The sequence below is a fragment of the Nesoenas mayeri genome, assembly GCF_963082525.1.
Source record: "Nesoenas mayeri genome assembly, chromosome: 4".
Lineage (NCBI taxonomy): Eukaryota > Metazoa > Chordata > Aves > Columbiformes > Columbidae > Nesoenas > Nesoenas mayeri.
The window spans coordinates 14,788,131-14,801,486 of NC_137540.1; the positions used below are offsets into that span (position 1 = coordinate 14,788,131).

The following is a 13,356-nucleotide window of genomic DNA, read 5'->3' on the forward strand; positions in this document are numbered from 1 at the left end:
AAAATATCTTGGCGGGGGGGAAAGGATATTTTTGTAGTAAACTACAACTTTTTAGGATGTGTAGCAATGTGAGTTAGTTACTGGGTAGGTAGGTGGGTGAGATAGTAGGATAAATGACTTGGTTTGCATGGATGAGTAACAACCCAATTCCTCTGTTGAGCTAAGGTGTGATTCTTTGGCAGACTAATATTGCTGTGGAGGCTGCACTAACTTGTGTTTGCAGACTATGGGGATTACTTTCCACAGATCACCTTAATTCTGTGTCTGAGATTATGCTGAATCCTCTCCATGGTGTTTATTACCTCATAGTGTATTTGCTCAGGAATTCTGCTCAAAAGGGGGAGTTCTCCTTCACCCAGGGAGTACAGGTGCATGGACTGCAGTAAAGCATTTTATGTGGAAAATAAAGAAATCTGCATTCAAACGTACTTTTTTGATAATGGGAAGTTTAGTATGTAATTTGGTGCCAATTTAAGATAATTTTGCTCCCTGCTAGAAAGATGTGAACTGAACCGCAGTATGAATCGCTCTTTCTAGTCTTTGAGATGTATCAGAGTTAGGGAGCTGGAGGGATAACACTGGGGGCTGAGAATAGGGAGCCTGCAGTTTTATTCTTGCCCTGGCAATTATGCGCTATGTATGTGGCCACAGCGTTTAACTCTTACGTGCCTCAGTTTCTCTGCCCGAATAATAGTGAATTACGTGTTATGCATAGGGAGCCTGTGCAGCATTACGATTCCTGGTTGTGAAATCGGCTTAATTTTTTTGGAGAGAGGAGTTAATTGTTGCAGGGTAACGCCAACAGTGCCCCAGGCGGGATCTCGGTGCAGACACGTATAATTTCCCAGCTGCCAGCCTTGCAACGTTGCCTCTTCCTTTTCTAGCCTGCTCGAACACCAGCAAGGACGCGGCAGCACCCGGGCGGCCGCGCACCCTCGGGCTCCGGCCAAGTCGGCGCAGTTGGCAGCGAGTGGCTCCGCGAGGAGCCGCCCGGCCCTGGCCGCCGCGGAGGGAGAGGGGGGGACGGCGGCGAGACCCAGCGCTGCCGGCGGGAACCCCGCGCTGCTGCGCGGCCCCGGCCAGGCCCGCCAAGAGTTAACGGCGGCTACCTCGGGGCAGCCGCCGCCACCCCACCCTGGCGCTCCATTATGATTATTTCCCCCCTTCCCTCGCCTGCCAGTTTTGGCAGGGGATTAAAGCAGCTCCCCCCTGTGGCAGCAGTGACCCAGAAACGAGTTTTATTCACGGAGTCCTTCCTCCATAACAAGTACAAACGTCAGTCAGAGGGAGTCTCTGTGTGTGTGAGAGTGAGCGCGGGTGTGTGTGTGTGTGGTGCAGGGAGCCGCTCTCCGCGCCCGCTCCCCGGCGCCGCGCCGAACTCATGAGGCGGCCCCGAGCCCTCCGCACAGGGGGAGCCCGGCCGCGCCGCCCGCCCTCGCCGCCTTCGCCGCCGCCCCGCCGCCGCCGCCAGCAGGTAACCGTGCCCGCCGCCGCCCCGCCGCCGCCGCCGCAGCGCCAGCCGGGGGAGCTGCCAGCACAGCCATATTTGATGGGTTTTTTTTGTCGCTCCGGAGGCGGCGAGAGAGCAGTTTCGTGCCGAAGGTCGCTGCCTAGTGGAAATAAGATAGTACGTCATTAACATGGCGCCAAGAGCCGTGCGGCTCGGTCCGGGGCGAGGGGAGGCGGCCGAGTTGCGGCTCCGCTATCCCACAATCAACTTGTGCCGGGCTGGGGCGGGCGGGAGGGACGGGGCGGTGGGAGGAGGGAGCGGAGGTTCTGCTGCCGCCCTGCGCGGCGGGCCGGTGCCGGGAGCGGCCGCCGGCTTTTTGTTTCGCCACGGGCACCGGCGCGGCAAATAAGGACCGCGCAGCTTGGGCGTCGGGCGTCGCTGCAGGCTGCGCTGCGGGGGCATCGCCGTGCATCACCCTCCGCGGAAAGTAGGAAGCGTTGGAGCAACTTGGTAGAGAGATGGCAATGGCAGAGCGCAGGTCCTTCGCAGATATTGACGTGTAGGAAGGTGCCCGGGGGAGCCATGGCCAGTGTCTGTCACCGTGTCACCCACATGTCCACCTCACCCGTCGCTTTTAACCGTGGGCGGGGAGCGTGTGCGTGGGGGAGGAGGTGTTTATGTGGAGCAGCAGCTTTGTAGTTACACTGACTTCCCCCCCCCCCCCATCCACCCAGTCGCACTTGGCTTTCGCTTGTAGGAAAAAAAAATGCTTAGAAAGCATGAAAACTGCTCATCGGTGAAATTAAGCAGAAGTTGCTTTTCGGAGCGGTAGAGCCGCAGTCTTGTGTTCGTTGCGCGCAGGAGGGTGCGCTTTGGGGCACCGGTGGATGTTCGCTGGCGGTGGAGAGCGGCGGGCTGTCATAGGTGCTTCGCCTCTCGCCCCTGCTCCGTGGCGAGCGCACGGTGTCTCCGGCTGGAGAACAAGTTGCGAGAGCCCCCAAATGCACGTGTTTGACAGCGTGTGCGCGGGGGGACGTGCGGCGCTGCCCGGAGCCGCCGGGAGCGGGGCTGCATCCCTGCCGCCTGGCCGGCCAGGCGAGGCAGCGGCGAGCAGGTGCACGGCGGTCCTGCAGCGGCCAGCGCGGCGCGCCCGACCCTCGCCCCGGGCCGGGGAGTTTAAAGTGCGAAGAGGGGCCCGCGGCCGGGCGCACACGTGGGGGGCGGGCGCGGTGCAAACTTGGGGCTGGGGGAGGTGGGGCACCCCTCCCGCAGCCCCGCGGGTGGCTCGGGCAGAACGTTGGTCTATACGGGGCGCCGGTGAATCCGCGTGGCCGTGCCGGAGTTTGTTGACGGGGGAGCGGAACGTGGAACGGGCGATGTTGGAACGCCAACAACAACCGCGAGGTAGCGGCGGCAAGAGCCTGAAGTTGTTTGGGGGCGAGGCGGGGCAGCTCCGAGGTTTCGCTCTTTTGCCCGTGTCCCCCGGGGCCTGGCAAGCCAGGTCAGGGCTGCGGTGTTCCAGATAACCGCGTTATTTCCGTGTAACGGTCAGTCCCCGGCGTCCCGGAGGAGGCGGGGAGGAGAGTGCGGCTCCAGCGATTATTCCACTTGCTGAAATTAGACAAAGCCGCCCTGATGCTGCGGCCGCTGCCACCCCGCCTGTCTGCGGGCTCGGGTGGTTGCCTGCTCAGAGGATGATTTTTTCCTTCTCCATTCCCATGGGCGCCCGCCAGTTCATTAGCGGCAGGCGGTGGGGTTTCCATTATTTTGGGGAGGGTGGAGGCAAAGGGTGTTTGTTTGTTTGCACCGCCTGCTGGTTGGTTTCCTGTGACAAGAGGTGATACACAGTTTCCAGAACTGTCTGGGAGTGGGAGGAGAGACAGACACAGAAAATGAGCTCAAGTCTCCCCCGTGCTGCTGCCGTTGCTCAATCCACTAAACCGCCGTCCTTGTCCCACCCCCAGCAGCGTGGAGACGCGGGGGAGGGCGGGGAAGGTGCTTTGGCCGTTTTCGGCAGTGACAGGGGTGCGGAGCGTAGGGAGCGGAGCCGAGGGAACCAAGTTTGATTTTCAGCCGGGGCCGAGCGGATTGGTGCGGCCGGCGGCGGGGAGGAGCGGGAGGGGGAGGCGAGCCGGGCCGTTTCAAATGGAAGCCGGGGGCCGTAGGGCTGGGGGTGGTGCCGCCGCTCAGGAAGGTGCCACCCCGCGGGGAGGTGTAGCCCGGCGGCCGGGCAGGGAGGTGGCTCCGTCTCCTCCCCGCTGGCGCTGGATTGGAGCCGCCCGCGGCGCGGGCGTTAACGGCCGGCGGGCAGCGGCGGCTGCGGTGCGATCGCTGCGTGAGGAGCAGCAGCAGCAGCAGGGTAACCGCCCCGAGCGGCACCCGGCCGGCCCAGAGCTGCCGGGCGTCAGGCGCCGCTTTTGAATTTCCTCTTCGAGCAGCGTCTCCTGCCCCCGGGAAACGCGGCGCTGAGCCGGCAGCCGGTCACTGACTCGGCGGGTGGCGGTCGCTCGTTAAGCTCGTTGGAGGCACCGCTCACCTGTGAGGCGATTTCAGAAAGCCACGCGTGCCGGGGTGCGTGCTTCTGCCTAACTCCTTGGTTCCCTTTTCCTTCCGATGACAGCTTTTTTCTAATAAAGTTTATTAGGTCACCCGTGGGTGAAGTCTGTGAGATCTTGAGACCTGTCAGTCACCCAGTAAGACCTGACCATGTGTGACATACAAATGAGTGGTTTGTGTGGCTGCACAAGGGCGTTAAAAATAGCTTACTTCTCCTTAGATAGCTGTTAGGTAGTATTAGAAGTTATGACAGCATTTAGCAACATGCTTTGGTTGACATTTTAATGTTGAAGCAGGAAGATGCTTTTATGCTAGCTTCATGTTTTCTTTTTAGAGAAAGATTTAGCTGTCATTTGGAATAATTTCTTTTTTAAGCAGGCACAGTGTTTTAAGTAAGTCAAAAGCTGCCCACACTTGCAAACCTAAAACCTTCATAAGAGTTATGCCAGAAATATGCTTGTTATGGTTCTGTTTCTAGAGATTTCTCACACTCAGTGGGATATTGTTGAAACAGCAAGGGTTGTACGTTTTAGTATCAGGATTTTCCCTCTGGCTTCAGATACCACTTGCTCCCTGCTTTTGAGCTATGTTTAATACATGTGTTTAAAATAATAATAATAAAACCCCCTTTTCCCCTCACAGCTGCAGATTACCCTTCCAGCTTCTCTGGTTTCATTCCCAATTCACAGAATGTAATAAAAAAAGCTTCCCTTATTTCCTCAAATGCTTTCTCCATGTGGTTAGTACTGCTGCTTTTCGCTGCTGTTTTCAGCTGGAGCTGACCAAGCTGACAGCTTTTTCCTACGCGGAAGAGATGAACGGAGTGGGTTGAATTAATTCTTAGAGCGCAATTTATCATTGCTCGAGATTCTAGGCAGTGGGTTCCGCCAGCACAGTTTGGGAATAATTTGCTACCAATGCCCAGATTGTAAGCTAACATGAGCTGACTCGCACAGGTGCATAAATGAACATGTGGATTGCTGAGAAGTGTTGGGCTGATATGTCCAAATGGTGCTTTTGCTTTCCCTTGTGAAATTTCGAAGAGCTGTGCTAAAGTCAGTAGAAATATTCCTTTCGGAGAACACTCTTGGCCTTAGAACATACTTCTTTGTTTAATGAGACTTTGAAGACTTTTTCTCCAAATTTAAGGTCTAACTTTTTGTGCTGTGTACTGTGCTACGTAGTACTGTAGTATTTTGAGAACTCCTTTATCTTTGTGACTATAAAATGTCACCGTAGAAGCTTTCATAGGTGATAAAGAGGAGTTTTAGGTGGATTTTAATAGTATAACTTATTTCAGATGCAGTTCTGTGTTTTATGTTTTTTTTGTTTGTTTGGTTGGTTGTGGGTTTTTTGTTGTTTTTGTTTTGTTGTTTTGTTGTTGTTTTTTTTTTTTTTTTTTTGTTTGAGAATATAAGGAAAAAACCAGATTATTTTCTTGCTATTTCAGGTGTTGGTTGTTAAAGACCAGGGGGGTGTCATAAACAGGCTATTTCAGAAGTACTGTAGTAGAAGCCAAGTGTCTTCATCTACCATCCATTTCATTAAGACTATGTTACAGTGTACTTCCATTTGTACAGTAAGTGTTTTGAAGCAATCTCTTGTGTACTAGAGATAATTAGGTCTTAGTTTTATTGCAGTTACTGGGTTACTTTCAGGAAAAGCCAGTTTTTCAGTTTGTCTTCAGGGTGTACATGTGTCAAAGTTCCACTTTCTTCCAATTCTGTCTCTGCAGCTGTTCTGTGCATTTTATTATAGTGACACCCATTAACATGGTTACAGTTAATTGTCTGTCAGAGTTGGAATTATACATGCTTTTTACCCAAAGGTTTATACAGCCCTTAAAAATACTTCAGTAAAAATTGCGCTACGTAAAACCTTTGACCCGAGGATGTAGAATTTTTTCGTCTATAATTATTTTTTAAAAATCTAGTTCTGTTTAGCTATTTGCATAACAAAGACTGACACACTTTACAACTTTCTCTTTGATCATCTTTCTACTTGGGGTCAAACTGAGTGAAAAAGTGTACTGGGTTCTTAACTGCACAGTAGTAGCATAAAAAGTGCTGTGGTGTGTTCATGGGTGTATTTGTGTGCACACTGCTGTGCCATTTATGGGCTAATGTCTGGAATTCTGCTCTGAGGAAACTAGGAAAAAGGATTCCGTTTTTTTTTCACTTGTATCTGTGCAACGCCTGGAACTTCAGTGTGCAAGAAAAAACGTAAAAGGGAAGACACTGACATTGCTGTCCAGTGTCATTTTTGGGTTTTCTTGGTTCTTTTAAATTAATCTCTCGTAGCGTTAAAAGTGGAGGAACATGATAATGCATACTGGTAAAAAGAGTGGATTTGCTGTACTGTGTCATATTGCTGATTCTAACCCATTGCCTTGCATCTGCCAGCAAATTCTGGGAAGTAGACAGAAATGTCGATGTTCCTAACTGTGTCAAGTTATTTGTGTACAGTTAGATATTTGTTGCTCACCTCCACAAGGATATGTAAATCCAAATGTTATTTTGTGGCCTGACATTGATTATATTGGATTATCATCTAGTCATTTCACTTGCATAGCATTTTACAAGTATATTGAAAGAGGCTTAGTGCTCTCTCCAAAACACAGTAGCCAGAAGAAATGCTTCAGGCGTTGTAATCTTGCGTTTAAAAACAATCTGAGCAGTTATACTATGTAAGTCCAGAGTCAGGTTTGTATGTTTGAAGTTTGTACCTAATCAATGAGTAACCCCCAGACTTCGCTTTCAGAGCTAGCATGATGCAAAAGGGTGGAAAAGCCCCTGCTCATATGTCTCTGTAAGCGCAATGTCTGCAGGCTCTGGAGCAGCAGCAGAGCATGTGACAAGCTGTGCCATCCTCCCCAGGGCTGCCCTGGCTCATCTCTGGGTGCTTGGTGGCCTTTGCCCCATCTGTGCAGTTTATTGCAGTGGTGTGATTGCACAAGTTGCTCTTAGATGCTTTGTCCACCCTTGGACATGGCATAACATTGCTAGTGGAGTAAATCTTGTGTTTCGTTGAAGGCTGGTATTTGCCCGAGTCCACTTTTTTTCCCCCCTCCAATAAATGGGTAAATGTAATGCAGTCCTCAGGAGAAATAACTATCAGCACACTGTGTGTTGGTCTGTCTGATTTCTAAAAGGCTAGTTTTAACATGAAGAAACAGTCATCTTCCAAGGAAATTAAACTGAAATGATGTATAAGAGTTGCTGGGTTATTAGAAATTTACATGTGTCACTGAAAATGCAAGGAATGTTTCTCTCAGTCATGCGGTGGCCTCTGTTACATTAGGGCTACCGGGCTCTTTAGTAGCTTCTCAGGTGTTGGGCTGATGCTGCAGGTGGACATTATGTGGGCAAATGTCCTTTTGGGGCTGGTGTAGGAATTTGGGAAAACCAGCTGTAGCAGTGTTTGTGATAGAAGATACAGTGCTCAAGGGCACTACTTGATTGGCTGTGCCTTGCTTCAGAGAAGCATTCGTTTTGCAAAGAGGGCTGGGACGTTGTTTTGTGGCCTGTGTGGGTGCAGTGAGTGTTTTGTGGAAACTTCTCAACTAAACAGCGGTTATGTGGTTGTGTGCAGTTGTTGGGAATTGAGCTCAGTAACCTGGGTGGTCTCTTCCTGTCCTGCAAGTGTTGCACGCTGAGTTCCATAGCTTTTCCTTATTATTGGTATGAATCTTAAAGCTTGGCTTAAATGTTTTACCTTTTCTGTGCTTGCATATATATTTTCTTTGCTTACAGGCATAATAATCATAGCCAATTTGTACCATTAAACTAGCTGTGGTACAGTGAGTCTTGATGAATCTGCCTTTACTTCTGACCTGTTGGAACTGACAGATCCACTTCAGTTTCAGAATATGTTTTAATGAGATCAGTGTCAGATCAGATGCATTATATATAAACCTGAGTATATTAAGTGTATGTCAAAATGAAGTCAAGTGAAAAATACCAACACTTCTATGACTGTGAAGAGTGAGAATTTCAAAGGGTATTGCTGGCACTTAAATCCCAGGTTAGGAAAGGGAAAAAAACATGAGAAAAGTGATTTTACTGAAAAAATTCATAGTTCTTCCATTCTGCCTTTTTCAGTGTAAAAATACCTCCTTATTTTTATTGAAAGATATCCCATGAAGAATGAGTTATTATCATTTCTGGTTGTGTTTTGGTTGTTGTGTTGTTTCTTTTTTTTTTTCTTTTTTCCTTCCCTGAAGGTTAAAAAAAGTTACTTGACTTCCCAGTATCCTCTAAACATGCTGGGAAAACGTGCATGTTGGTGGCTGAGCAGGGAAAGCCTGCACCTTGAGTCAGCACCTAACCATCACTATCCATAATCTGTGTTTATTTTTTATGTACTTTTTAGGTGACTTTGAGATCACCGTCACCTGCCAGAAACCCATTGTCTTTGAGACAGAGGCACAGTGAGACCCTGAAGAGCAGCAGTATTTCAGTCTGTGTGGTTGTAACTCTTGTTAGCTGTTCTAGTGTTGCCTCTAGAATGTATGTTCTGAACTGTAGATATGACCATCTGGTGAGAGCAGCTCAAAATTATTTTAGAAGTTGAAAAAAGCTGCTTTATTACTTCTAATGACAAAAAAAAGGGACGGGGGAGGGCGTTAATCTTACGAGGTTTGAGACTTGTTTTGAGAAGCCAAATACTACTTTTCCATCTGTCACCTAGCTCCCTGCAAACTTGGGTTAGGTTCAGAGATGGGAAAATGAGATCTCTGGATTTTGACTACTTTTTTTTCCCCAACATGGGTCTATAAAGGGACCTCATATGAACTTCATCAAATTGGGTATTTCTTCTGGTGTTACTTATGAGAGCACAGGCTTTTCAATGTGGCCAGCTTCAGAAACCTGACTAGAGTGGACAAGGAAATCAACTGCCTTGTCTAATACTCTGTACTTCAGGGAAGTGGCTTTTATTCTGCTTCTTATTTCCTGAAGAGCTGTGGAGAGTGCTGGAATTGGGAGTTGTAAACACTCCTCTCTTCCTTAAACAGCAATACATTTTGTTTTTTAAAATATGTGGTAGGAAGTAGAAGCTTCTGAGCTTTTCCTTATTTTGTGACTTTGCAGAAATATGGCTAGGAGAAGATGAACTCAAAATACACTGAACCAAAAGGATGTGGAGGAGCAGAATTTCAAGTTCGCTTGTTCATCACAAGCTCCTGAGTGTGTCCTTATGTATAGGCTATGTTACTTTGCTCTATGGTGCATAATGCTTTTCAGACTCTGTGGGAACGAACCAAGAAGTGAGGATTTTAACCATAAATACGCAAGTTATATTTCTGAGATAACTTAATTTTTCTTTCCTTTTCTGTGTTTTTTTTTTTTTTTTTCCATATCTTCTTTCCTTATGGGAGATATTCCCGTTCTAAATGAGTATGTGCTTTTATATTGCTATGGCTAATATTTCTTTCAAATACAGAAAAAGTATGTGAACTGCTAGGGAAAGGTACCTTACAGAATAGGTATTTATTCCTGTGTTTTTTGCCATGTAGCAGCTAATTGATTGTTCAGTTCTCTCTTAGCGTGTTTTGGATCTGAATATTGGCTTTCTGTCTTCACAAGTGACCATATCAGAACTCGGCTCTGGATCTACTACATTTATACCAGACGTGTGTTCAGATGATTTTAATCGTCCAGGCTGGTCTGTGTATTTATTCATTGGCGGCATTTCTATCTGCCATATACACAGAGTTCTGTACTGCCTCAAAGCAATTCTTCTGGAGAGAATTCTTCTAGCGTTATAAGAGGTTGTCATTTATGATTCTTTATTCCCTGGCATCAGACATAATGTCTGAACTTTGACTCTATAAAATGGTGACAAAAGATCTTGGTGAAGTGAAGCATTCAGTTTACCTTTATTGAGCAAAATTAGCAGCTCAAGACTGTTCCCTGTTTCAAAGACAGCTGTATTAAATCTCACTCTGGAAAGTCACTCTGTGGGAGGGAAACTCCCCCCTCCCCCCCCCCCCCTTTGCATGTTTAATATATTAAAAAAATGACTAAATCTTGCAGTGCTTGGGCTCTTACAACTACAGGATGTTTCAGAAAGATGGACCAAATTACTTACTGCTTTGAAATCGGGTCCGTCATTTTGAAACACCCTGTGTATTAAGTTCATTGGAAGTATAAAATAGAGTCTCAGGTTCAGTTGCTTGTGATCTGCTCTTGATGATAAAATTCAAAAATGCTTATTTGTTTTCATTTGAATAACTTTTGGAAGAGAAGATATTTTTGTGCTTTTGTGGAAGTAGTGTCAGTATTTGGGTAGGCTTTTTAGATTTCCTCATTTTGTGAATTAGTTGTAATCTTAGGGGAAGGCATTACTGAGTTTACTACAATGAGACATGTTCTCAGTGAACAAAGTTGTAGTTAACTGTATGTGAAGGGTCAATGACAAGAGTTTTGCTGAAAGGTTTTTAGAAGATCCCAGCTCACATGAAAATGAGGAGGTTAGATTTTCTGCACCTACCTAGAAACAGAAAAGTACTTTGACATCTGATTTCCAGATCTATGCCCCAAAAGTATGTATGAGGGCTTTGCTGCTAGCTGAACACCCAGACCTTGTTCATATCATGATTGATATGTGGTAAGCAGAGACTCAGGGGATTTGATGTGCATCTAGAGTCCTTGTCAGCTTAACTTATGGTGGATATGCCTTTCTGCTATTGTCTTGTCACATTTTTTCTGCTTTTCAACTTACACTTTTTAATAGCTTTTTACATGTAAATTCTGACTAGCTATTTACAGCTTCTTTAATGTTTCTGAGTTCAGTTTTGTTCCACAGAGAATACATGTGAAAATACTAATGCCCTGCGAATAGCTGCTGAAACGATTTGGAACTTTTTGCCTGTACATCAGTGATTCTTGCGCAGTTGAACTCAGTATTGCTAGAAGTTGGGCATTTCAAAGGAGTTTCTATGTAATCAAATTGTTGTCTGATTCATGGAAAATGGTGTTAGGCATAGAGCTAGAAACATACCTGCAGAAGAAAGTAACTCTTACCTTAGAGGTAGTGCCTTCCAGGGCATAGGTGTTGCATGTTTAGTTAATCTGGAAAAATGGCTTGCTGCTGCTGCTGCTTGTTTATATATATACATACATACATACATATATATATATGTGCATATATATACACACACACATAAGTGAACAGCTTAAGTATTTGATTTAATAAATCTGGCACTTTAAACAGGAATAAAACAGTTCCAAAAATGTATTAGCCAAAGTAAATATTTACATAAGCAGTAAAAATGTTATTGTATAGCAAATCTAGTGTTAGAATGGGCAGGGAAAGTTAAGCACATTGACTGCAGATATTCAGTGATTTTAAGACCTCTCAGAACAAAATATGCTTTTGTTTCGGGATGAAGGTGTTGGTGGGGTTGTTATTGATACTCTCCAGTCTTGTTCACCTGCTCATATGATGACTGCCTAATTAATGATCCTTGAGACTTTCGCTCGTCGTATTTCAGATGCTCTTTAAAGTTGTTTGTTTTCCTTTGTGTGCTTGTAAATCCTTGAATGCCATCAGAAACACAACTTGATGACTGTGTGTTATTCTCTTGGGTTAAGTGCTGTCTCATTGCTTTGCAGGCTGCCTGCTGCTTCCCGTGGAGATCATGAAACGACGTCGGCTTCCTAGCAGCAGTGAGGATTCTGACGACAATGGCAGTAAGTGCTCCTTTGTTGTAGAGTGCAGTAGATTATGAGTTTGAAAACGTATTTTAATGCAGTGTTTTATGTGACAGAGCGATTTTGCATATTGGTTGGAGTGGTAGAAATGTGTATTATAGGAATCCAATTTTGAACTCAGTCATTCTGAGTACAGGTGGATGGTAGAGCTGGGCCCCCCCCTGCCCCCAGCCACTGTATTGACTATACAGTGTTAGTTAACAAGGCAAAATAAGTTGGTCATCTTCAAAAATCTTTGCAAGCAGCATAGATTATTACTACAAAACCAGAAATTGCATGGAAACACCTGCTAATGTTGTCCACAGCTTAGTCTTTAACAGAAGTTTGCATTAGGATTTTAAATTTGCTTCAGTGTTCCTGTACTCTCTTATGGAATGGAAAGATATATTGCTTCAAACTTAAGCAGAAAAGATTGATGATGCATAAAAGTTGTTCCTTACTTCGTTTGAAGATCATCTTACTTGAGGAATAATTTACAAGAATTTGAATTCAGTAAATCAGTAATTTTGATACAGGTTTATTTAACTGTTTCTGTACTGACATAACTAACACTGAGCTCTGTATTGTATATCTCTAGTGTTTGGATTCCAGGGATTGATAGTTTTCATTTAAGAAGAAATAAAAACAGAAGGGGTGGGGGGGAAGATGGCAGTTTGGGAAATGTGCCCAGGTATTTTATTTGCTCAAACAAGCAAGCTGATTGTACTTGACAGTAGTGCATATTAGCCAGTTATTAGAGAGGTTTTCCTGGTTTTAATTTGATCTGAGTGCACATCTTCAAATTCTGAAGTCTTTTGTGAGACTTCAGTCTGAAATGTAATAGGAAATGATCAAGGAAGCTTTCCAGGTGCTTATGAAAGCTCTAATCTGAGAACATAGCTCTGTGCTGCACTGTGGCCCTGCACAGGTGACTGCTGCACCTGCATGCGTTTCTTAGGAGTGTCTGTGCTGCATGAGAGTCTGTTCCACTATCTGTTACGGCCAAATCTGCACCTTAAAACAACCTTGGGCCAACCAGTGCTGAAATGAAGGAGTGGTAAAAGGATTGGAGGAGGTGAGAACTAGCAAGCTGATTAGGAGTCAGTCCAAATAAGGATTGAGTAAAATCTATTAAAGATGTGTGAGATTTGGCTTGTTTTGGAGAACTTCCTACAGATAGTGATTTTGGAAGGAAAAAATGACAAACCTGTCCTATTTTTTCTTGGTTAGAATATTTAGTTGGGGTTATAAACATTGAAACTGGTGTATTTCATCAAAGGTGACCTGGACTTCCCAAAAACAAAGATATGTTTTTACTTGTAAAATAGACAAGTAGCAGCAAATCTCGTGTCTTTCCTTAGAATTTTACTTTACCCTTTTCTCATTCCCTAGCAGCTTTATATAGTAGTGTTTCATTGTGAGAAGTGTTTATTTTAACTCTCTTACCTCTTCTTTACTCTTTGATCCTTTCATGTGGCAGTGTTACAGGCTTTACCAAATAAAATATGAAGCAGATAATCTTGGAATTGAAGTTCTGCAATAGATACAGTTGACTGATCTGTTGCTGCTTATAATGCTTGTTTGTAATGCCATTTGGTATATAACTATCTGGAATAGAGCTGTGTGAACTATGTTTTCCAAAAAAACGTATTTTCA

The 13,356-nt window shown here is 45.6% G+C and overlaps 1 protein-coding gene across 11 annotated transcripts in view; it reads left to right on the forward strand.

The window, feature by feature from the left end:
• The first annotated feature begins 1,189 nt into the window (after nt 1–1,189).
• The window catches only part of JADE1 (jade family PHD finger 1), a 46,117-nt gene continuing 33,950 nt past the window's right edge, over nt 1,190–13,356 (forward strand). For 2 of the 11 annotated variants that reach the window (XM_080343515.1, XM_080343521.1), the window contains exons 1-2: nt 1,190–1,627; nt 11,623–11,700. In XM_080343515.1, the coding sequence (XP_080199641.1) occupies nt 11,649–11,700 (52 nt within the window). In that variant the 5' untranslated portion in view covers nt 1,190–1,627; nt 11,623–11,648. Of the gene's footprint in view, nt 1,628–1,648; nt 1,989–2,969; nt 2,998–5,214; nt 5,586–10,543; nt 10,616–11,622; nt 11,701–13,356 lie in introns of those variants that run through there. The other 9 variants (XM_080343512.1, XM_080343520.1, XM_080343518.1 and 6 more) reach the window with 6 other exon arrangements.